Source organism: Callithrix jacchus, chromosome 8, assembly GCF_049354715.1.
Source record: "Callithrix jacchus isolate 240 chromosome 8, calJac240_pri, whole genome shotgun sequence".
In the NCBI taxonomy this organism is placed as follows: Eukaryota; Metazoa; Chordata; class Mammalia; order Primates; family Cebidae; genus Callithrix; species Callithrix jacchus.
The window spans coordinates 125619812-125644430 of record NC_133509.1 but is presented as its reverse complement, the minus strand read 5'-3'; the positions used below and the strand labels follow the sequence as shown (position 1 = coordinate 125644430).

The 24619-nt window shown below is 42.8% G+C and overlaps 1 protein-coding gene across 6 annotated transcripts in view; it reads left to right on the top strand.

The window, feature by feature from the left end:
* TTC7B (tetratricopeptide repeat domain 7B) overlaps nucleotides 1–24619 on the top strand; it is a 267642-nt gene that overhangs the window by 31863 nt on the left and 211160 nt on the right. For all 6 annotated transcript variants that reach the window (XM_035261265.3, XM_035261263.3, XM_035261261.3 and 3 more), the window contains exon 3: nucleotides 1998–2166. In XM_035261265.3, coding sequence (XP_035117156.1) covers nucleotides 1998–2166 — 169 coding nt within the window. The remainder of the gene's footprint in view (nucleotides 1–1997; nucleotides 2167–24619) is intronic.

Genomic DNA, 24619 nt, shown 5'->3' with positions numbered 1-24619 from the left:
CTTTGTAAGTGTACAGTATAGTGGCATTAAGTACATTATCATTGTCGCTCAGCTGTCAGCACCCTCCATCTCCAGGACTCTTTGCATCTTCCCAAACGGAACCTCTTGTGATGTGTCCATTAATGCTAACTCCTCACTCCCCCTCCTCCTTCAATTTGCCTTAATCCAATGGTTCTCAGATGCTAGAAGCTTGGGGAGGGAGGGATGACTTCTCAGAATGTCCTAGGAAATGTTTTCAAAATACCTAAGCCTGGCCTGCCCCTAACCTGGGTGGAGAATCCCTATGGTAAATGCTTTTATTTATTTATTTTTTTGAGATAGAATCTTGCTCTGTTGCCTAGGCTGGAGTGCAGTGGCATGATCTCAGCCACTGCAATCTCCACCTCCTGGGTTCCAGCAATTCTTGTGCCTCAGCCTCCTGAGTAGCTGGGGTTACAGATGCCTGCCATTATGCCCCGCTAATTTTTGTATTTTTAGTAGAGATGGGGTTTGCCATGTTGCCACGCTGGTCACGAACTTCTGGTGTCAAGTGATCTGCCTGCCTCAGCCCCCCAAAGTGCTGGGATTACAGGTGTGAGCCACTGCACCTGGCCTGGATGCTTTTTTTTTTTTTGCTTTTCTAAGTCTGCATTGATTTCTCTGTCTCCAGACATAATTCAAATTCCTCTGGCACATCTCCCTTGGGCCACCCATAAATGCTTTTGCCCCCATCAGCCCTCCTTGTCCACTCTGCCATCCTCTCCAGTGCTGCCCAATGCCCCTGCTCTCTTCCAAGAAATGCCTGGAAGCCGATGACCTTGGCTGAGACAGCTGTTGTAACACGCGTACCTGGCTGCCTGCGCCATGCTGTCCACGCATCAAAGCTCTAGGTTACAGTATAAATAGTGCAGTTTCATGGTGTGCTTCTGGAAGCAAAAAAACTCAGCTTTGAACAGCTTGGGCTCTGAAGAGAAGGCCTGGCCAAGGAAGATAAATCTGTTTCCTAATATAGGTGGCAGGGTGGCCTGTTCTCTCCCTAGGTGCTGGGGGACGGATCAGGGAGGAGGGCATTGATGAGGCTTTGGGGAATGGGTCTGGGCAGGTCACCTCGATGACTGCGAGGAAAGGGGACCCACAGAGAACTTCTAGCCCTCAGCCTCTGGGGAGGGGACCAGGTCACCTCAGTTTACAAACTTCAGTGGTTCAGTGAGAAACTTTGTCCTGGAAAGCAAGTCCTGATCCTCGCATCCATTTGGGAAGGCTCTCCTTGATGATTTGGGTTACAGGGTTGTGGTGCATCTCTGGTGTCATGGCAGGACCCACCAGGATGTCTGGGCAGCTTCCTTTTCGGAGTCAGGTGCTTGTATGTTGAACTTATGAAGCATCCCAGCTGGCCCAGCCATTGGGAGCCGGCCTGAGGGGAGCCGCAGGGTTTTTATTTTGATTAAGTTTTTGCAACAGCTTTATCGAAATGTAATTCACATGCCATGCAATTCACCCATTCAGAGTGTCCAGTTCAGTGATTTTTAGTATATCCATGATGTATGCAACCATCACCACAGTCAATTCCAGAACATTTTTATCACCTCCCAAAGAAACCCCGTAACCAGTAGCAGCACCACCTCCCATTCCTAGCCAAGACTAATCTGTTGTTTTCTAACTCTAGACTTGACTATCCTGGACATTTCATACACAGGGAAGCATACAATATGTGGCCTCTCGTAACTGGCTTTTTCACTTGGCATCATGTTTCTGGGGTTCATCTATGTGGTAACACGTAACAGTACGTCATTCTTTACTACAACTGAGTCATTTTCCATTTTATGGCCAGCCCACATTTTGATGGACATTTGGGTTGTTTCCACTGTTTGGCTATTGTGGATAATACTGGTCAGAACATTCATGTCTAAGCTGTTGTGTGGGAGCTGTGAGGTTTCAGGGCAGCAGCTGGCCGGGCTCTGAGGCGTCATGCCTAATGTTGTAGGAAAATGCTTTTCTTTCTCTCCTTTTCCTTCTAGTCAGAATTCCTACAAGAATCCAATCTGATCATGGCCAAGTTGAATTATGTGGAAGGTGATTATAAAGAAGCTCTGAACATTTATGCCCGGGTGGGCCTGGACGACCTGCCGCTGACAGCTGCCCCCCCCTACAGGCTGCGGGTGATTGCAGAAGCCTATGCTACCAAAGGTGAGGCCCCTGCCTTCTCCCCCGAGTGTCCTGTGCCCTGGAGCCAGCAGTGCCTCCTGGGAGCTACCTGTTTGACCCCTGGCCCTTGGCTGGTGACGAACTTGACAGTTCCCAGCAAAGCTGCTGGGGCTGCCCCCCGCATGTCCTGGGTCATGTTAAGCCCAGCAGGGCTTTGTTCCTCTGAGCCAGTGGCCATCAGTTGTCACTGAAGGGGATGAAGGAAAAACATTTCAGCAAAGTTTCTTGATAAGTAATAATGCAACTTCAGCAGGGACCTTTCTTGGTAATTCAAATTCTGCACAGCATCTACAGGGATTTGAATCATGTGGTCAGTTAGCCACATGGCCGATGGTGTTTTTATTCATTAATGCCGCCTCTGGGTTAATGAAGGCTAATGGGTTGACATGCAGCAATCACTAGCAATCAGTCTTCTCTTGGATAACTTTGCACCTATTCAGGGACTAGAAGAACGTGTAAATATCTCACTGCTCTGAAGCAGTTTGCACTCTAGTGCGAGAGAATGCAATCTCATGGGAAGAAAACGTCTGGAAGCCCAGGACACATGGACGATTGGATCATTCCCAGCCGCCGCTTCCTCAGTCTGTCATGGGCATAATCACACCCACTTCATGGGGCTCTTAGCAGGATTAAGTCAAATAATGTACATAAAGCATTTAATAATGTAGTTCCTGGCACATTCTAAGTGCTACATAGAAATTTTAAAATCTCAACCCCAAACAGTGCAGCAAATGGCAAAAGCTAGGGATGGGTAATAGGGAGAGGTCACTACAGGCCTCAGGGCCAGGAAGGCTTCCTAGAGGAAAAGGGACACTTTGAATGGGACTTCTTAAGGCTATAGCAAGATTATCTGGAGTGGCTCCTGTCCTTCAGCTGTCTGCTCTTCAAACCATGTCCCGTGACTGTGGCTGGCAGAGGCCAGGGCCCTAGGTGGCGTGCCCTTGCAGAACAGTCGTGAGCTGGCCATTGTATGCTGGCTGCACTTTCTGGCTGAGATGTGGGGGCTACAGGTGGTTCAGCCTGTCTGACTCAGTTGTCCTATGCAGCGCTGAACAAAGACCCAGCCCACGGCACACTTCTTAAGAGCTCTGTGATAGGGATGATATATTCACCCAGTTCCCTGGGGACCCTTGAGTACTGCCAGGCTCATCTCATTAATCTTCTAAACGTCTCCGTGGGCTAGGAAAAGATGCAGTTGCTTTTGACAGGACACTCTGGCAGTTTATTGGGCATGCTCCTTTGAGGCTGCCTCTGGGGTTCTGGCAGCATTTGGCTTTTGTTTGCATCTCTCTGAACTATCGGAAGTACTGGGGTCTGTGCCACACGGCCACGCTCTTCTCTCCCTGGTGCTTAGGGACCAGCGACCTCACGTGCCTCAGGAGCTGTCTGTGTGTGACCAGCAACAGTATTCTGGAAGGAGAGCAAAGCATCATCTGGCAATTTCTACTGCCCAATTGCCCTGGGGCCTGGTGGGGTTGTACCAGGAGTTGGCTTGCTAGGTGGTAGTGGGAGGTAGCTTTAGGGCTTGCCCAAAGCCCACGTCCTAGGATTGGTTCTGAGATAGTTAAATGGAGACAGGTTGTCTACAGCTGGCACTGCCAGCTCAGTCTTGTGGCTGCCATGAAAGGTGGGCAAGGAGGACAGGCAACTTGGTCCCTGAGCCTGGCTCTGGGTGATATGTGGTCAGCAGTGGGCCCCCTACCCGTGAGGTTGTGGCATTGGCTCTTGGGACACCTGCTGGCTCATGGGAGACCTGGCTCTGGCTAGTTTCTGACTTCCATGAGTACGGGTAGAGTCACATGTGTACCGGAAGAGGGAAGGGTCACTTCTGTCTAGAGGAAGTGGCCAGCATTCTGGGGGCTCCAGGCCCCAGAGAGCCTGGTGGGCCAGGTGAGAGGCAGTGTAGAGGGATGGTTATGGGCACCGGCCCCGACCATCTCCCTGGGTCCTACTCTTTGTCTGTCATATACTGGCTCTGGGACCTTGTGCCCCAGGTTCCTTAGCCTGTCTCTGCCCCCGTTTCCCCACCCATCAAGCTCTCATTGGCTGGTCATGAGGACACATGAGATAGTACACAAAATGCTACTATCTAGTACACAGTGACGGCACATAGTCGATGCCAATGTCAGCTGAAGAGCTGAGTGTTGGGTAGGGCGTGGGGGACTAGAAGTGACTTGTACTAACAGGGCAGTTGCTGGCCAGATTCATGGAGATGCCCAGAGACAGGCCCGTTCTCTGAGGAGTTCAAGAGGTCCTTGGTCCTAGCTCTGTGTAGGAATATTCTTGGCTTTTCTTTCTTCACCAAGGTCCCTGAGGATTTGTAAGGGGAGGCTGCTGCCAGGGGTGTCTCTGAATGTTCGTCCCTCCCCATGCTCTCTGCACACTGCTCTAGGCAGTGGGATTGACCTGCACACTTTCTTTGTCACCTCAACTTTTCCCTGGTGACCTGAGGTCTGAGTTGATCAGGGCTTTCAGATAGAGTCCCTCCTTCTGCCAGGCAATGCTAGCCTTTGCTGATTGGGAACTGGAAGCTTGCCCCATTCAGCTCCCAGAACGTCCTGCGGGCCAGCACCATGTTAGGGGATATCCTGTCTCTAACTCTCCAAACCCTGAATTTACAGAGGAGAGAAATGAGATGAGGTGAGGTTATGCGGAAGCGCAGCAGTGGCCCTGGTGTATTGAGAGATTCCTGTGCACCAGCTGTGATGCCCTTTTTCCCAGTATCTCATTCACTGGTTTTCTCTTCTTTTTTTTTTTTTTTAAGATGGAGTGTCACTCTGTCGCCCAGGCTGGAGTGCAATGATGCAATCTCGGCTCAGTGCAACCTTTGCCTCCTGGGTTCAAGCGATTCTCCTGTCTCAGCCTCCCAAGTAGCTGGCATACAGGTGTGTACCATCACACCTGGCTAATTTTTGTATCTTCTCAGTAGAGATAGGGTTTCACCATGTTGGCCAGGCTGGTCTTGAACTCCTTATCTTAGGTGATCTGCCCACTTTGGCCTCCCAAAGTTTTGGGATTACAGCCGTGAGCCACTGCACTTGGCCTTCATTCAGTCTTTATTATGAGGTAAACACCATTATTCTTTCCATTTTACGAAAGAGAAACCTGGGGCCCAGGGAGGTTAGGTAAACCTACCCAGGGTCCTACAGCTAGGAAGTGGTCGAGCCAGGACTTGACCTCAGAGACTGGCTCCAGGGCCCTTGTTCTTCTCTGAGTGGCAGAAGGGAGTCTCAGTCTGACTGGTGAAGGGTCAGTCTGATGCCATGTTCCTAAATGCTCTTCTCTATTGGCACATGGATTGGAACTTGCTTGGGCCAGGTAAGGTTTCTTTGGGGAGAAAACATTCAGGTCACTCGAGAATGCCCTAGATTTGTACTCCTGCCTTTGGTTCCTCTACCTTAATGTCTCACCCTTGCTGGGTTTCCTCCTGCAAGTTCTGTCCTTCAAGCTTATATTGCTGGCTTCTCCGAAGCCTCCTGGGACTCACCCATTCAGAGTCAATCATATTCGATGTTGTCATAGCACAGTACATTAAAACAGAATCGTGAGAAACAACTGGAGTTGTACGCATGCTCACTGAGGTCGTTCTTCCTTTGCCAATCTCGCATTCCTAGAGGAAGGTCATATACCCGTTACATGCCGCAATTTGGCCTCTTGGCGCGCATGCTTGAGCGCACTCCCCCAATTCCTGAGAACTTGTTGGGAAGCTGCTGATCACCAGTTTCAAGTTTCTTCTATCTATCGGGAGACTGCCTTTTCCTGATGCGGGCTGCTACCAATTATTATTTTAGAGAAATAGCTAACAACTGCCTGACCATCACCTGATGGTCACCTGATGTTCTTGGTGTGTGTGTGTGTGTCGGGGGAGCCCTCTCCTGCCTGCTCATGCCTGCCTGACTGCCTTCTATACCAGGGCTACTTGCTTTCTCAGCATTCTCTGCGGCTTTCTTTTCTATGTACCTAGACGAAAGTAAGCACCTATCTTTGCTTTATAAACAGAGACATAATTAATAGAAGAGACAGAGTGAACAGTTCCCTTTTTATTAAAATAAAATTTTAAAACTGAACATTTTTAAATTTAAAATTTAAAAACTGGGACCTGGAGACAGCAGGGGAATTAACTTCCTTTCTGGATTGCATGGCACTGAAGCAGAGGACTGGAGAGTAAATGGGGCCTGCACAGTCATCCTCCATGCACACATTTTATTTCCCAGTATGGGAGCCTGTACCGAAGGGGAGAAGGGACTTGCCCTGTGTCATACAGTCCAGGGCAGGACCAAGACATGGAGATGTTTCTTGGTAGGAAACTTTTCTGTCAAGCCGAGTGACCTCTGTGCCCAGGTGGGGGAGGTGGCACCATGTTGGGCGCTTTACGGAGTTCCTTTACCTTCTCCGTTCCTCCCTGCTCCTGGGGTGGAAGTTGCTCTTTTGACACAGTGGCTAAGGGCATGGGACTCTAGGGTCAGACTCTCCAGGTTTGACCTCTGGCTTTGTCACTTACTATTTAAAACGTTTTGGGCAAATTATTTTCACCCCACTGGGTCTGTTTTCTCATCTGTAAATGGAGATAATAATAATATCTATTTTACAGGGTTGTTGCAGGGAATGGATGAATACATATAAAGCACTTAGCACCCTGGGCAGATCAACAAATGGGTTGTTTTTATTCTTACGTATCCCTTGGGTTTGACCACAATTGGATAGGCCCCTTCAGTTGCCCAGGTAGCAACATCTGGTTATGGGGAGGGAGAGGCTGCTTTCTTCTGTGAACACATCGGTGCCTTTGTGGGTCTGCTTTGTCAGGCAGAGGGTTTGGCTATCAGGGAATGGGACCTGGGATCCATACATTTAAGGTGGGGGAATCTTTAGGGGAAGATCAAATGAAGATCAGAGGCCTGGAGCATGGTTTTGGGAAGGGAAAGTTGTTGCTGATGCTGGAGGATGCGAAGTACTCAGAAGTCAGGGGCAGCTGGAGAAGCTACCCACGTCATCCCCTCTGCCCAGCCCCGGTCAGATGCTTGGCAGGCAGATGGAGTGAGCGGGTGTGCTTTCTTCACAGAGTGGGTGGAGGGGACACTCCATCCCACAGAGCCTTCTGAGGGCAGGGCCTAAGCTCCTGCCTGAGGCATATGCAGAGTGGTAAACAGTGTATACAGTGCTGACTGCCCAAGCCAGCTGCAGACCCACTTTCCGGTTTCTGCCAGGATCTGTGCATTAGGGCCTTTTTAGCTGTAGGTGAAAGAAAACCCAACCCCAACTGACTTCAGTGGCAGCTGGATTTGGGGCTCAAAGACATGGATTCTTCCTCCCTGTTTCATGGTCCCCTCCCCTCCCCCATCTCAGGCCCCAGGTGAGCGGAGCAGCTCCAGACTCTCATTCTCCTGGGTGTGATCCTCAGACATCTCGCCCGGGTTCTTGTTGTGTCTTACTGGATCACATTCTCATCCTTGATCCAGTTACCAGTGACATGAGCTGTGACTGGCTTAGGCCACGAACGAAAGCCATGGTGAAGAGGGGCTGGTCCCATTAGGGGGATCAGAGGACAGGCAGTGTCCATGACAGATGTCCACAGCAGTGGCTCCTCCGAATAGAAGCCCTTTCATCAAATAGGCGCAGGGCTCTTTATTTTCTTCTTTGAGGCAGCCCCTGCAGGGAAGAAGAGAAGAGAAAATTGGGGCGGAGCCAGGTGACTGCTCTGTGAGAGGGTCGCTGCGGACTGGAGATGATTTTGGGACCAGACCGTGTGAGACCGATCAGCAGCGGAGGAACGGGGCTTTTTGGGGAAGAACAGCCTCCAGGGTTGGAGGAGCAGGCCTTGCCTGTGTGGAGGACTCTTGGAGGAAGGAAGACTTAGTCTGTTTTGGCCTCAGGGACAGGGTAGAGCTGGGCATTGGAAACTGTGTGAAGTTCAATGTTAGTTCCATTTACGAAGGCCTGTTTCCAACCTCACAGCTGCCTGAGAGCTCAGCTGCCCTGCGAGGTGGGGGTTCCTGTGCCTGAGCATTTGCTGAGCGCTGATGGAGAGTGATTTACCTACGTGATTGCGCTTATCCTGAGAACAATCCCGGACCTTAGGATTATCATTCCCTGCAGAGGGGTTAAGAGGAAGCTTTTCAGAGTTGAGATGGGATTCAAAGCAAGGCCTGTGGACTCCAGCATCTGTACTCTCCACTTTACCTAGCTGCCTCTTAGCGGGAGAGTAATCACCCATTGTGAGTGAGGATAGAGTTGTTGCGATTCTGGTGTGAGATAATCTGCTCAGCCTTGATTGTGTTCTGTGATTTGTGAGTGATTTAAGACTGGCTTTTCTTATCTACAAAACAGAGCTAATAATATTCTCACAAGAGTACTGAGAAGACTAAACAAGACAAAATGGGAAGATGCTTTGAATATATAAATCCAAGGTCAGTGGAAGGGGATTTGAATAGTCAGATCTCATGGACAGCTGAGGCTGGGAGCAGCAGGTGACTGTGATGGCCTTGCCCTTCTTGTTCCTGAAGGCCCTACCTGCCACACTGCTTAGCTGAGCTAGCCAGCAATGCTTCTAGCTGTCCCTGGTTCCATCCCTCACAATTTTATGTTATTGTTTTTTATAACAATTTATTATGGATTTACTTTTTTGAAACAGGGCATCTCTCTGTTGTCAGGCTGGTGTGATCTCAGCTCACTGGAATCTCTGGCTCACAGGCTGAAGCGATGCTTCCACCTCAGCTGGGACTATAGGTGTACACCACCCTGCCTGGCTAATTTTTTGGTATTTTTTCTAGAGATGAGGTTTTGCCATGTTGCCCAGTCTGGTCTCAAACTCCTGAACACAAGCAATCCTCCTGCCTTGGCCTCCTAAAGTGCTGGGATCACAGACGTGAGCCACTGCACCCGGCCTTATTGTTCTGAATATAGACAAAATACATGTGTTTTGAATAAAATTTGGAAATGTAGGCTAATCAAAAGAACATAAAGATATCCATTACTCCATCTACTCAAGGCAGTTGCTGTTAACACTATAGTTCATTTCCTTCCAGATCTTCTCTACACCTCCTATATGTGTGAAATTTTTTTTGTAAAAGTGGGATTATACCACATATACTGCTTTGTGACCTGCTTTTTCTACTTCACTATAGATTGTAAACACTTTCCGTGACAGTGGATACATTTCTGTAACATTTAAGCAGCTGTATGACATTTCATGATATGGATGATGTATAATCTATTTAACCAAAGCCTCTAGTTTTGGATGTGTAGGTGGTTTTCAGTTTTCCACTGTTATACACGAGGCTGTGATGTGTACCCTGTCAGCATGGTCTTTGTGCCTGTTCTTAATGATTTCCCTAGGAGAGCTTTCCAGAAGTAGAGTTTCTGGGTCAAAAGAGAACTCTTTCCAGATTGCCTTGCAGAACAGCTGTACCTGTGTGCGCGCCTTGCTGCAGGGTGAGGAAACAGCCTCCTCTCATCCCAGCCAACACTGAATGCCATCCCTTTGACTGAAAAATCGGCATTTATTCTTCAGCTGTGTATTGAGTGTAGGCTGTTTGGAAAATAAAGAAATATATATATACTTAATATTTATTTAAAAATATTTATAAATAGAATCGGTTACCATACTGTTAGTTGAGCTGGTTAACCACTGTTACTCATACACACACACTATATATAATGTATTTAATATTTATATATATAAATATATATATTTAATACAATTGGGATTATGCTTTATATACTATTTTATTTTCTTTTTTCACTGTGTGTGTATGTGTATACAATTACTTTTCTATGTCATGAAATATTTTTGAAAACATAGTTTTTAAAGGCTGCACAGTGGTGTGCCTTATGGATTTTTTTCTTTTTTTGAGATGGAGTGTTGCTTTGTCGCCCAGGCTGGAGTAAAGTAGCGAAATCTCGGCTCACTGCAACCTGTATCCCCCACATTGGGCTCAAGGGATCCTCCTGCTTCAGCCCCCAAAAGTGGCTGAGACTATAGGCATGGGCCACCACGCCGGGCTAATTTTTGTATCTTTTGTAGATATGGGGTTTTGACACGATGCCCAGGCTGGTCTTGAACACCTGGGCTCAAGCGAGCCTCCTACCATGACCTCCCAAAGTGCTGAGATTACAGATGTGAGCCGCGGTGTCCGGTCGATGAATATTTTTGAACCAGTTGCCCATGAAACATCTAGGCCATTTCAGTTTTCATATTATAAATACACTCTATAGCTTTTTTTCCTGATTTATTTTATTTTGGTAAAACACATAAATCAAACATCTTAATCATTTTTAAATGCGCAGTTCAGTGGGATTAAATGTATTCTTCGCATTGTTGTGCCGTCTGCAGAACTCCTTTCCTTTTAAAAAGTCATGAAACAATAACCCCCCATTCCCCACCTCCCCCCAGCCCCTGGCAGACACCATTCTACTTTCTATCTGTCTGATTTTGCCTACTCCAGTTACCTCATATAAGTGGAGTCATGTGTCATTTGCCTTGTTGTGACTGGCTTGCATTTCATTTAACATAATGTCCTCAAGGTTCATCCATGTTGTAAAATGTGTCAGAATTTTCTTTCATCTACAGGCAAAATAATACTCTATGGTGTGAACATGCCACGTTTTGTCTCAATTTGTGGCCTAACACGTGGTCCGTCCTGGAAAATGTCCCATGCATACTTGAGCAGAAAATTGGGTAGAGTGACTGGTTGTGTCTGTTAGATCTAGTTGGTTTATTGTGTTAGGTCCTCTGTTTCCTTACTTCTGTCTGGTTGTTCTATTCATTATTAAGAGTGGGTGGTTGACGTTTCCAACTACTACTATGGAACTTTCTGTTTCTGCCTTCAATTCAGTATATGAAGTTTTGGCTTCATATATTTTGACGGTCTGTAGTTACATGTGTAAATGTTTATAACTGTTACATCTTCTTATTGTATTGACGCTTTTATTAATATATAATATCCTTCTTTGTCTCTTATTTTTTATTTTTACAGATGGAGTCTCATTCTGTCACCCAGGCTGGAGTGCAGTGGTGCTGGCATAGCTCACTGTAACTCTGAATTCCTGGGCTCAAGAGATTTCCTGCTTCAGCCTCCCAAGTAGCTAGAGCTACAGATGTGTACCATCATAACTCTGCTATTTTAATAAAATTTTTTGTAGAGACAGGGTCTTGCTATGTTGCCCAGGCTGGTCTCAACCCCCTAGCATCAAGTGACTCTCCTGCCTCAGCCTCCTAGATAGCCGAGATTACAAGAGCATGCCACCACTCCCAGCACCTTTTTTGATTTAAAGTCTATTTTGTTGGGTATTAGTATAGCCATCCCTGCTCTCTTGATTACTATTTGTGTGAATATCTTTGTTTATTTGTTTTGAGACAGAGTCTCTGTCACCCAGGCTGCAACACACTGGTGTGATCCCAGCTCACTGCAGCTTCAACCTCCTGAGTTCAAGTGATCCTTTTGGCTCAGCCTCCCAAGTAGCTGGGATTAAAGGCTCATGTCACCAAGTCTGGCTAATTTTTTTTTTACATTATTATTTTTTAATTTTTTGTAGAGATGGAGTTTTACCATTTTGGCTAGGCTGGTCTCAAACTCCTGACCTCAGGTGATCTGCCCGCCTTGGCCTCCCAAAGTGCTGGGATTACAGGTGTCAGCCAGGGTGCCTGGCCCAACATCTGTCTAATTTTTAAATTTTATTTTGTAGAGATAAGGTCTTACTTTGTTGCCCAGGCTGGTCTTGAATTCCTGGGCTTAAGCAGTCCTCCCACCTCAGCCTTCCAGAGTGCTGGGATCAGAAATGTGAGCAACTATGCCCGGTTGGAATATCTTTTTCCATTCTTTCACTTTCAATGTATATGTGTCTGTGGATCTAGAGTCTCTTGTAGACAGCATATAGTTGGATCATGTTTTTAAAAATCCATTCTGTCAATCTCCATCTTTTTGATTGGAGAGTTTAATCCATTTACATTTAAAGTAGGCACTGATGAGGGATTTGCTGTTTTCTACATGCCTTATAGTTGTTTTGTCCCTTGTCTTCTGCATTATTGTCTTTTTTTGTTAGTTGATTTCTTTTTGTAGTGAAATGTTTAAATTTCTTTCTCATTTTGTTTTGTGTACATTTGATAGCTATTTTCTTTGTGGTTGCCATGAGGATTCCATTTAATATTCTAAAGTTGTAACACTAACTTAAATGTATACCAGCTTGCTTGACTAACATACAGAAACTCCATTCCTGTAAAGCTCTATCCCTACCCCTTTCTGTTACTGATGTCACAAAATTATATCTTGATATATTGTATGCCCCCAAACATAAGCTAACAATTCTTTTAAGTGTATTGTTTCTTAAATCATATGGGAAACAAAACATGGAATTATAAACCAAAGTTATGATAATACTAATTTTTGAGCAATAATTTAAAAATGCATTAGTTTTTTAAGTCATGCAGATAAGTGGAGTTACAAACCATTGTTACAATAATACTAGTTTTATAATTACTAATATATTCACTTTTATTGAGATCCTTATTTCTTTATATAGCTTAGAGTTACTGCTTAGTGTCCTTTTATTTTACTTTGCATGGCTTCTATGAGCATTTCTTGCAGGGCAGTTTTAGTGGTTAAAAAAAAAAACCCAAAACTCCTCAGCTTTCGTTTACCTGGAAATTTCTTAATTTATCTCTCACTTTTGAAGGACAGCTTTGGCAGATATGGGATTCTTGGTTGATATGGTTTGCTGTATGTCCCCATCCAAATCTCATTTCAAATTGTAATTCCCATGTGTTGAGGGAGGGACCTGTGATCCCCATGTATCAAGGGAGGGGTGCGGTTTCCCCCAGGCTGTTCTCCTGATAGTGAGTTCTCATGAGATCTGATGGGTTTTTTTTGAGACAGAGTTTCGCTCTTGTTACCCAGGCTGGAGTGCAATGGCGTGATCTCAGCTCACCGCAACCTCCGCCTCCTGGGTTCAGGCGATTCTCCTGCCTCAGTCTCCTGAGTAGCTGGGATTACAGGCATACACCACCATGCCCAACTAATTTTTTGTATTTTTAGTAGAGATGGGGTTTCACCATGTTGACCAGGATGGTCTTGATCTCTTGACCTCGTGGAGATCTGATGGTTTTATAACTGTTTGGAAGGTCCTCCTTCACTCTCCCTCTCTCCTGCTGCCTTGTAAAGAAGGTGACTGCATCCCCTTCCACCATGATTGTAAGTCTCCTGAGGCTTCCCCAGCCATGTGGAATTGTGAGTCAATTAAATCTCTTTCCTTTATAAATTACCCAGGCTCAAGGAAGTTCTTTATAGCAGTGTGAAAACAGACTAATATATTGGTTGACTTTAAATATATCAGCTGATTGTAATCTGGCCTCCTATGTAATATGGCCTTCTATTTCACCAAATTTCAGAAGTTTTCAGTCATTAGTTCTTTAAATATTCTTGCTGTCCCTTTCTCCCTTTTCTTTCTATAATTCCTGCAATGCACGTTTGTTCTCTTGATGGTGTTCCACATGTTTCTTAGGCTCTGTTCACTTTTCTTCAATCTTTTTTTCTGTTTGTTCTTCAGTGTCCTACTCATTTTTTATGCTGCTGTCACATAACACCAGAAACTGGGTAGTTCATAAAGAAAAGAAACTTATTTCTCACATTCCTGGAAGAGTACTTCCTGCTGGGAAGTCCAGTATGAAGGTTCTGGCATCTTGCAAGGGCTCTCTTGCCTTATCATCCCATGGTGGAAGGTGAGAGGGTGAGAGAAAGAGGGAAAAGGGGGCTGGACTTCCTCTTTTATAATGAGGAAGATAATGGCATTAATCCATTCACTCTGTCCTCATGGTCTGGTCATCTCTCATTAGGCTGTACCTCCCAACACTGTTGCAATGGGGATTAAGACTTCAATACATGCTTTTTATGGGACACATTGAAACTACAGCACTTATTCTAGGTAATTTCTATTGTCTTGTCTTCAAGTTTGCTGCCTGCTCAAGTTTGCCTTTGAAACCCCCTAGTGAATTTTTCACTTTACTTATTGTACTTTTTCAGCTCTAGAATTTCACCTCAATTTTTTATAGAGACAGGGTCTTAACCTGTCACCCAGGCTTGAACACTGCGGCACTATCACAGCTCACTGTGACCTTGAGTGCCTGGGCTCAAGCGATGCTCCTGCCTCAGCCTCCCGAAGTGCTGCCATTACAGGTGTGAGCCACTGCACCCAACCCAGAATTTTTTATTGGTTTCATTTTAGGTTTTCTATCTCTTTTTGACATTTCCATTTTGTGCATATATCATTTTCTTGACTTTCACCACATCTTCCTTTAGTCCCTTGAGCATCTTTAAAATGGTTGTTTCTTGGTCTGGTAGATATGCCATCAGGTCTTTTTCAAGGACAGTTTCAATTGATATATGTTTTTCCTCTGAATGGGATGTTCTCTCCACTTTTTTGTATGTGCCTTGTGATTTTTTAAATTGTTGCTTGAAAAGTGGACATTTGAATCTAATAATATGATAACTCTAGAAGTAGGATTCTCCCTGTTCTGCAGGGTTTGCTGTTTTTTGTCTTTTTGTTTTTTTAATTTAATTTTTTTTTTTAGGAAGGGAGGAAGGGAGGAAGGCAGGAAGGGAGGAAAGGAGGAAGGGAGGGAGGGAAGGAGGGAGGGAGAGAAGGGAAGGAAGGAAATCAAGCAATGAGAGAGACATTGCTGACCTGGATCTAGAGGTCTACAAGTTGATTCCTTTTTTTTCTTTTTTTGAGAGAAGGAAAGAAAAAAAAGGAGTGAAGGAGAGGAAGAAAGAGAAAGAAAAAGAGGGAGAGAGAACAGAAATGTTGCTTTATTCTAAAAAAAATGGGTATTAATAATGGCCAATCAATGTTTCATTTAAACCTATGAGTAGGTGTGATGTGGTATTGACAAGAATGTATATTTTGTGTATTTAAAGTGGAGAGCCCTATAAATATTTATTAAGTTTATTTGTTCCGGATCTGAGTTTGAGTCCTTGATATCCTTATTAATTTTCTGTCTCATTGAGTCTAAGTCTCTATGTATCTGGGTGTTAGGATTGTTAGCTCTTGTTGTTGCATTGATCCTTTTACCACTATATCTTTGTTGCTTTAAAATCTATTTTATCAGGTACAAGAATTGCAACTCCTGCTTTTTATTTATTTATTTATTTTTGCTCTCCATTTGGTTGGTAAATCTTTCTCCATCCCTTTGTTTTGAGTCTTTGCATATCCTTGCATATGAAACGGGTCTGGATGTAACATGCCGTTGGGTTTTGGCTGTATCTTTTGATTGGGGGGATTTAGTCGATTTAAATTTAGGATTACTGCCATTTGATGTTAACTGGCTGTTTTATCCATTCGTTGATGTAAATTCTTCTTTATGTTGATGTGCTTTACTTTTTGGTATATTTTTAGATAGGCTAATACTGGTTGTTTCTTTCTGTGTGTAATGCCTCTTTCAGAAGCTCTTGTAAAGCAGGCCTGGTGGTAATAAAATCTCTGAGTACTTGCTTGTTCATAAAAGATTTTATTTTGCCTTCAGTTGTGAAGCTTAGTTTGGCTGGATATGAAATTCTGGGATGAAAGTTCTGTTCTTTAAGGATGTTGAATATTGGCCCCCACTCTCTTCTGGCTTGTAGAGTTTCTGCTGAGAGATCTGCTGTAAGTCTGATAGGCTTCCCTTTGTGGGTAACCTGACCTCTCTCTCTGGTTGCCCTTAGTATTTTCTCCTTTGTTTCAACCCTGGTGAATCTAACGATTATGTGCCTTGGGGTTGCTCTTCTTGAGGAATATCTTTGTGGTGTTCTCTGTATTACCTGGGGTTGAATATTGTCCTGCTTTGCTAGTTTAGGAAAATTTTCCTGAATAATATCCTGAATAATATTTTCCAGCTTGGATTCATTCTCTCTGTCACATTCAGGTACACCTATCAAACGTAAATTTGGTCTTTTCACATAGTCCCACATTTCTTGGAGACTTTGCTCATTCCTTTTTTATCCTTTTTTCTCTAATCTTGTCTTCTCATTTTATTTCATTAAGTTGGACTTCGACCTCTGATATCCTTTCTTCTGCTTGAACAATTTGGGTGTTTAAACCTGTGCATACTTCTTGGAGTTCCTGCATTGTATTCTTCAGTTCCATTAATTCACTTATATTCCTTTCTAAGTTGTCTATTCTCATTAGGATTTTGTCACACCTTTTTTCAAAGTTCTTAGTTTCTTTACATTGGGCTACAACATGTTCTTTTAACTCACAGAAGTTTCTTATTATCCATCTTTGAAGCCTGATTCTGTTAATGGGATGTGCTTGTTCTCCATCAAGCCTTGTTCCCTTGTTGATGAGGAACTGTGATCCTCTTTAGAGGGAGAGGCGTTCTGATTTTGAGTATTCTCAGCCTTTTTACGCTGGTTTCTTCCCATCATTGTAAATTTATCCACCTGTCATCTTTGTAATTACCAACTTTCAAATTAGGTCTCTGAGTGGACGTCCAAGTTGTTAATTCCCAGGGCCGAAATATGAGCAACCCACTGCGCCAGCCAAAACAGCAGCGTTAAGACTGATGGTGCTTTTCTGCCTGGGAATCTCCAGTCTGGCTTCCTTCTTGAGTCTGTAATAGGCGACTCTGCCTTTCCAGAGCTCCAAACGTCGGTCAGAAGAGGAACCAGTCTTGTTTACTCTGCACTGAGAGCTGCTGCACCGAGGTGCTGGTGAAACCGCTGCGCTGGCCACAAGAGTCGTGCTGGCAACCCATGCAGCTCCTCCACTGGGAATCTTCTGCTCCATGAGCGACCAAAATTTGTCTGAAAGTGTGGCGTCCTCTTGTTCTCTGCGCTTTCACTGGGAGCTGCAATCCTGAGATGTTAGCGATCGGCCATCTTGAGTTGTTCTCCTTAATTTAATTTTTAATGTTGTAGGCTGCCTTTGTGCCAAGGATCAGCCTGGGGTATATTCTTGAGGTCTTTTTAGGTCTTCCCGGAGTCTGTACCTTTCCATGGGCATGTGTGGTCAACCATCTGATTTTCCACATATATGTAGTTGTCTTTGAATGCTCTAGTCTTGAATGTCTGTCTCTCAAAAGGGAAAAAGAGAAAAATCAGGTTGTGGGGGAAGGGCACTGGCCCTTTAAATCCTCTGAGTGTCACTTCTGTTGGTGTATACAGGGTGGCTTGCAGCAACGAGGTGAGGTGCAGCAACAATGGCTACTGCCTCTTTGTCTTCACCCCATGATCAGAAGCAGCAGTCTGTGATCAGAACACAGTTACCCAATATTTGGAAGACAGGGTGCTCTTTGCCCACCCAACCTCCGGCAAGCTTCATATTTGCTTCTCTAGGAACATGTTCATAGCTCCTACTGTGCAAAGAGCTGAAATTAACTGCAGGTTACCATCAAGCTTTCCCCTGGAAATTGCAAGCCTTCAAGAGACCTGGAGTTCCAAAATAGCTATGTTGAACAGATTGTGCCAGTATAATAATTTTCTGTGGGGAGAGATAGATTCCTGGTGCTTCATACTCCATCATCTTCCTGGAATTCTGTTTATATCTTTTTAAATAACAGACTTATTGATCTATAACTCACATACCATAAAATTCAACCCTTTAAAGTGTACAATTCATTGGTTTTTAGTTGTGCAACCATCACCACAATCAATTTCAGAAAATTTTCATTACTCCAGAAAAGTAACCTTTACCCGTTAGCAGTCACTTCCCATTTTCTGAACCCCACCCAACCTCTATAGCCCTAAGTCAACCACTAATCTACATTCTATCTCTATAGATTTGCCTATTCTAGACATTTTGTGCATTTTGTGTAAATGAAATCATACATTTGACTTTTTATATCTGGCTTCTTTCACTTAGCACAATGTTTAAAAGGTTCTTATGTGTTGGAGCATGTGTCAGTCCTTTTGTGGCTGAATTGTATGGTATGGATATACCATTTTGCCTATTCTGTTAATCCATCCATCAGTTGGTGGACAGGAGGTTGTTTCTAGTATATGACTATTATTAATAATGCTGCTATGAACATTTGTGTACAAGTTTTTTGGTGAACATAATCCCATCCAAACATTTTGGGTTTTTATTTATCTTGGATATATGCTTAGGAGTGGAATTATTGGGTTACATGGTAACTCTGAGTTTAAGTTTTTGAGGAACTGCATGCTGTTTTCCAAAGCAGCTTCACCTGCATGAGGTTCTAATTTCTTCACATCTTCATCAACCCTTTTCGTTCTCTGTCCTTTTAATTAAAGCCATCCTAGAATGTATGAAATGGTATCTCATTGTTGTATTTATTTTCATTTTGCTAAAGATAAGTGGTATTAAGCAACTTTTCTTGTACTTATTGGCCACTTATATATCTTCTTTGGAGAAATATCTATTCGGATTCTTTACCCACCACCCCGCTCCCCACTGTTTTTTTTGAGATAGAGTCTTACTCTGTTGCCCAGGCTGGAGTACAGTGGTGCGATATTGGCTCACTGCAACCTCCACCTCCCAGGTTCAAGCAATTCTCATGCCTTAGCTTCTCAAGTAGCTGGGATTACAGGTGCCTGCCACCATGCCTAGCTAATTTTTGTATTTTTAGTAGAGACAGGGTTTCACCATCTTGGGCAGGCTGGTCTTGAACTCCTGACCTTGTGATCCACCCGCCTCAGCCTCCCAAAGTGCTGGGATTATAGGTGTGAGCCACCACACCCGGCCTCTTTGCCCATTTCTAACTGTTATTTGTCTTTCTATTATTGAGTTGTAGTAGATCTTTATATATCTTACATACAATTCCTTTTACAGATACATGGTTTGTAAATATTTTCTCCAATTTTGTGGGTGGTCGTTCACTTTCTAAGTGATATCCTTTGAAATCAAATGTTTTTCATTTTGGTTAAGTCCAGTTCATGTTTTTATTTTATTGCTTTTGTCCTTTCGGTTTTGTATCTAAGAATCCATTGCCTAATGAAGTTTATGAAGATTTACTCTTGTGGTTTCTTCTATGAGTTTTCTAGTTTTTCCTTTTAAATTTAGGTGTTTGATCGATTTTGAGTTAATTTTAATATATTTTTGTGAGGTCAGCATCCAACTTCATTCCTTTGTACATGGATCTCCAGTTGTTTCAGCACCATTTGTTGAAAAGACTGTTCTTTCTTCATTGAATTGTCTTGACATCCTTGCTGAAAATTAATTGAGCATATATGTAAGTGTTTATTTCTGGAACTCTCTGCTCTATTCCACTGGTCTGTATTTCTGTTCTTATGCCAGTACCATATTATCTTTATTATTGTCGCTTTGTAGTAAGTTTTGAGTTTGGGAAGTGTGAGTTTTCCAACTTTGTTCCTCTTTTTCAAGATTGTTTTGGCTTACATTTCCATATAAATTTTAGGGTCAGGTTGTAAATTAATGTCAGAAATAATACTTGATGATAGGGATTATGTTGAATCTACAGATCAATTTGGGAAGTATTGCTATCTTAACTACATCAGGTCTTCCAATCCATGAACATGGGATGTCTTCTTTAATTTCTTTCAAAAATGTTTTATAGGTTTTTGGCATTCAAGTCTTACATTCCTTTTGTTAAATTTATTCTAAGTGTTCTTTTTTATGTTATTATAAGTGAAACTTTTTTTTCCTCTGGGGTTGGTCATATTAACTGGCCACCTTAAGGATAAGTGAAACTTTTTAAAAATTTCACTTTCAGATTGCTTATTACTAGGGTATAGAAATACAGTTCATTTTTGTATATTAATATTGTATCCTTTAAACCTGCTGAACCCAAGATGGCCGACCACTAACAATTCAGGATTGTAGCTCCCAGTGAAAGCCCAGAGAACGAGACGACGCCACACTTTTGGACGAATTTTCGTCACTCACCGATCAGCCGATTCCCAGTGGAGGAGCCCCACGGGTCGCCAGTGCGACTCTTGTGGCTGCCACAGCGGTTTTGCTGGCGTCTTGGCGCAGCAGCTCTTCATGCAGAGCCAACAGGACTGCTTCCCCTACTGACCGGAGTTTGGAGCTCCGGGAAGTCAGAGCCGCTTGTTGCGGACTCAAGAGGGAAGCCAGACCAGAGATTCCCGGGCAGAAGAGCACCATCAGTCTCACCGCTGCTATTTAGGCTGCCACAGTGGGTTGCTCGGATCCCAGCACTGGGAATCAATAAGTCGGACGTCGACTCAGAAAACTAATTAGAAAGGCGGTTCATCTACAATGAAGGGAAAAAAACAGCCTAAGAAGGCCGAGTATACTCAAAATCAGAACCCATCAGCAACGGAACAAGCCCTGATGGAAAAGGACTCATCAGCAACCGAACAAGCCCTGATGGAAAAGGACTCATCAGTAACGGAACAAGCCCTGATGGAAAAGGACTGTGTTCCATTATCTGAAGTAGGTGGATGATAAGAAACTTCTGGGAGTTAAAGGAACTTGTTCTAACCCAATGTAAAGAAACTAAGAACTTGGAAAAAAGGTTAGATGAAATGTTGAAAAGAATAGACAATATAGAGAGGAATACAAATGAACTTATGGAGTTGAAAAATACAACACGAGAACTTAGTGAAATATGTACAAGCTTAAACAGCTGAATGGATCAAGCAGAAGAAAGGGTATCAGAGGTCGAAGATCAACTTAATGAAACAAAACAACAAGACAAGAATAGAGAAAAAAGGATAAAAAGGAATGAGCAAAGTCTCCAAGCAATATGGGACTATGTGAAAAGAACTAATATACGCTTGATTGGTGTACCTGAATGTGATGGAGAGAATGAATTCAAGCTGGAAAATACTCTCCAGGACATTATCCAGGAAAATTTTCCTAATTTAGCAAAGCAGGACACTATTCAACCCCAGGCAATACAGAGAACACCACAAAGATATTCCTCAAGAAGACCAACCCCAAGGCACATAATCGTTAGATTCACCAAGATCGAAACGAAGGAGAAAATATTAAGGGCAGCCAGAGAGAAAGATCAAGTTACCCATAAAGGTAAGCCTATTAGGCTTACAGCAGATCTCTCAACGGAAACCCTACAAGCTAGAAGAGAGTGGGGGCCAATATTCAATATACTTAATCAACAGAACTTTCAGCCCAGAATTTCATATCCTGCCAATTTAAGCTTTACATTTGAAGGAAAAATAAAATTTTTTAGGAACAAGCAAGTACTCAGAGATTTTATTACCACCAGGCCTGCTTTACAAGAACTTCTAAAAGAAGCACTATACACAGAAAGGAACAACCAGTATGACCCTTTCTAAAAATACACCAAAAAGTAAAGAGCATTAACATAAAGAAGAATTTTTATCAACAAAAGGACAAAATAGCCAGTTAATATCAAACGGCAGCAACCCTAAATTTAAATCGACCAAATCTCCCAATCAAAAGATACAGACAAAATCTAACGGTATATCCAAAGATATACATAGACTCAAAATAAAGCGTTGGAAAAAAAAACGTACCAACCAAATGGAGAGCAAAAATAAATAAATAAAAAGCAGGAGTTGCAATTTTCACATTTGACAAAATAGATTTCAAAGCTACAAGGATAAAAGGATTAATGTAATAATAAGAGATCTTAACACCCAGATACATAAGACCCATAATGAGATTTAGATTCAACGAGACAGAAAATTGATAACGATATCCAGGACTGGAACTAAGATCCAGAACAAATAAACTCAATAGAGCTCTCCATTTTAAACACACAAAATATACATTATCCACAAAAATCTAACGATATATCTAAAGATATACAAAGACTCAAAACAAGGGGATGGAAAAAAACTCACCAACCAAATGGAGAGCAAAAATAAATAAATAAAAAGCAGGAGTTGCAATTCTCACACTTAATAAAATAGATTTCAAAGCTACAAGGATGCAAGGGTAAAAGGATTAATGCAACAATAAGAGATCTTAACACCCAGATACATAAGACACATAATGAGATTTAGATTCAATGAGACAACAAATTGATAATGATATCCAGGATTTGAACTCAGAGCCAGAACAAATAAACACAATAGAGGTCTCCATTTTAAACACATAAAATATGCATTAACCACTTTAAACACTCAAAATATTGATCGGCCATTATTGAAACCCATTTTAGGAATGAAGTAATATTCCTTTTTCCCTCTTTTTCTTTTTTTCCCCTTCTTCTTCTCGTTTTCCCTCAAAAAAAAAAAAATAAATAAATAAACCTGCTGAACTCATGTGTTAGCTATAATATTGTTTTTGTGGATTCTTTAGGGTTTTTAAAATATATAAGATCATGGCATTTGCAAATAAAGATAATTTTACTTTTTCCTTTCCAATCTGGACGACTTTGTTTCTTTGTAATTGCTTAATTGTGCTGGCTAGTATCTTCAGTACAATGTTAAGTAGAAATGACCAGAGTGGACATCCTTATTTTAGGGGGAAGGCTTTCAATTTTTCACCATAAAGATGTTAGGTGTGGCATTTTCATAGATAGCCTTTATCAACTTGAAGAAGTTCTCTCTTTTTAGTTTGTTGAATGTTCTTATCATTATAGGGTGTTAGACATTGTCTAATTTTTTTAAATTGCATTGTTCATTTAATTTTTATGCTTTACTTCTAAAATATGGTGTTTTACACCAAATGATTTTCATATATTAAACCAACCTTGCATTCCTGAAATAAATTCCATCTGGTCATATACCAATTATTATTTCAGGAATAATTTATTTAAATATGTTGCTAGGTTCCATGTGGTAATATTTTGTAGGGGATTTTAATACCTAAATTCATAATAGATATTGGCAGTATTCTTGTGATGCCTTTGTTACAGTGGCGTCCATAGGATGGGTTGTGAAGTGTTCTCTCCTTTGTTTTTTGGAGGAGTTTGTGAAGGATTGGTGGTAGTTCTTTAAGTATTTGTTAGAATTCACCAAGGAAGCCATCTGAGCCTGGGCTTTTCTTTGTAGAAGTTGTTTGATTGCTAATTTAATCTGTAGTTATCCTGTTGTTTTAATAGATTTTAATAGCCTTTACTTGCTCTCCCTGTCCTTCTGTATGGTGTGTTTTCATTGGAGCCCTTAGCCTCTTGATCAGGGCAAACAACCCAGTTTCAGGGGTGATGACTTTCAGGGGTAGTCTCTATTCTGTTCTACAGCAATACTTTGAGTAGGAGTTCATCTCATGTTATAGAGCAAACCTGGTAAGTGTCATAGTTAAGGGAAGCAACACTTCCTATATTTGCAATTGATTGACAAAATCAGCCTGGTGAATAAGTTCTATTTTTTCTGCCAGGAAACTGCCAGCCCCTGCCAAGTTTTAAGCAAGAGGAATGACTTAATTAAGTTTTTAAGTAAGAAAGATCTTTCTGGCACAGAGTGGAGAAGAGATTAGAAGGAATTAAAGATTCTAGCAAATGAGACTGGTTAAGTGGGTGAGCTGGCTTTGGGCCCTTTCTCTGTCCTGTATTTCAGTGGGCTGAATTCTGCAGGCTGTTTCCAGGTGCCCAAGTCAGTGGTTTTTGCCTGGATTTGGTCAAGAAGAGGCACTAGTAGGAAACTGGAAGAGAGAGAGAGAAGCCATGGAATTTCTTTCTGCCTTGGGCAGCACTTTTGCCAGCAATTATGTCTCTTCAGTTGTCCTAGCTTCTGTCATTTGAAACCTTTCTCTGTAGTTTTAGTGGAACTTCCTCTGGGTTTTGGCTGTCTATGGCCCCAGCTTCTGGGCTCTTAAGACTCTACCTCCTCCCCATGTTCTTTCCAGTCCTCGGGATATTAGTGGCTTCCTGCTATTGCATTATTCTGAGGTACGAACCATCCTGTTTGGCCTGTAATGACCAGAGTCATTACATTCTCTTTCAGCTCCTATACAGATAATTCCATACATTCAGTTCACTTTATTTGAAAGAACTAGAGCGTTTTCATTATCCTAACTGGATCCTGAAAGATATCAGAGGTACTACAAAAGCCTAGATTCCAAGTACAAAGGGCTGAATCAAGGCAGAGGCAGGCAGGTCAGAATCCAGAGTCATTTGAAAGAGAAGCAGTAGGCCAGAGAGACAGGCTGTGTATACTGGGAGTTGGTATGGGAAGGTGGTTGAGGGAGGAATCCAGATGACAGTGAAATTTTTAGCTTAGCTCACTGGGCAGGTAATATATTGTTAAACCAAGTTAAGATTGCAGGAGTGTAACTGCCCATTGCGTTCTTCCTGCCCACTGCTCAGACAAAACCAACTCAATGAGACCATGGCATTGCAATAAAGAATTTAATTGACTGAGCATGGTGGCTCACACCTGTAATCCCAGCACTTTGGGAGGCCGAGGCAGGCAGATTACCTGAGGTCAGGAGTTCAAGGCCAGCCTGACCAAGATGGTGAAACCCTGTCTCAATAAAAATAATAATAATAAAAAAAAAGAATTTAATTTACATGAGGCTGCCTGTGCCACATAAGTGATGGAGTTATTAATCAAATCAATTCCTGAAAATTCGGGGGCTAGAGTTTTTCAAGGAT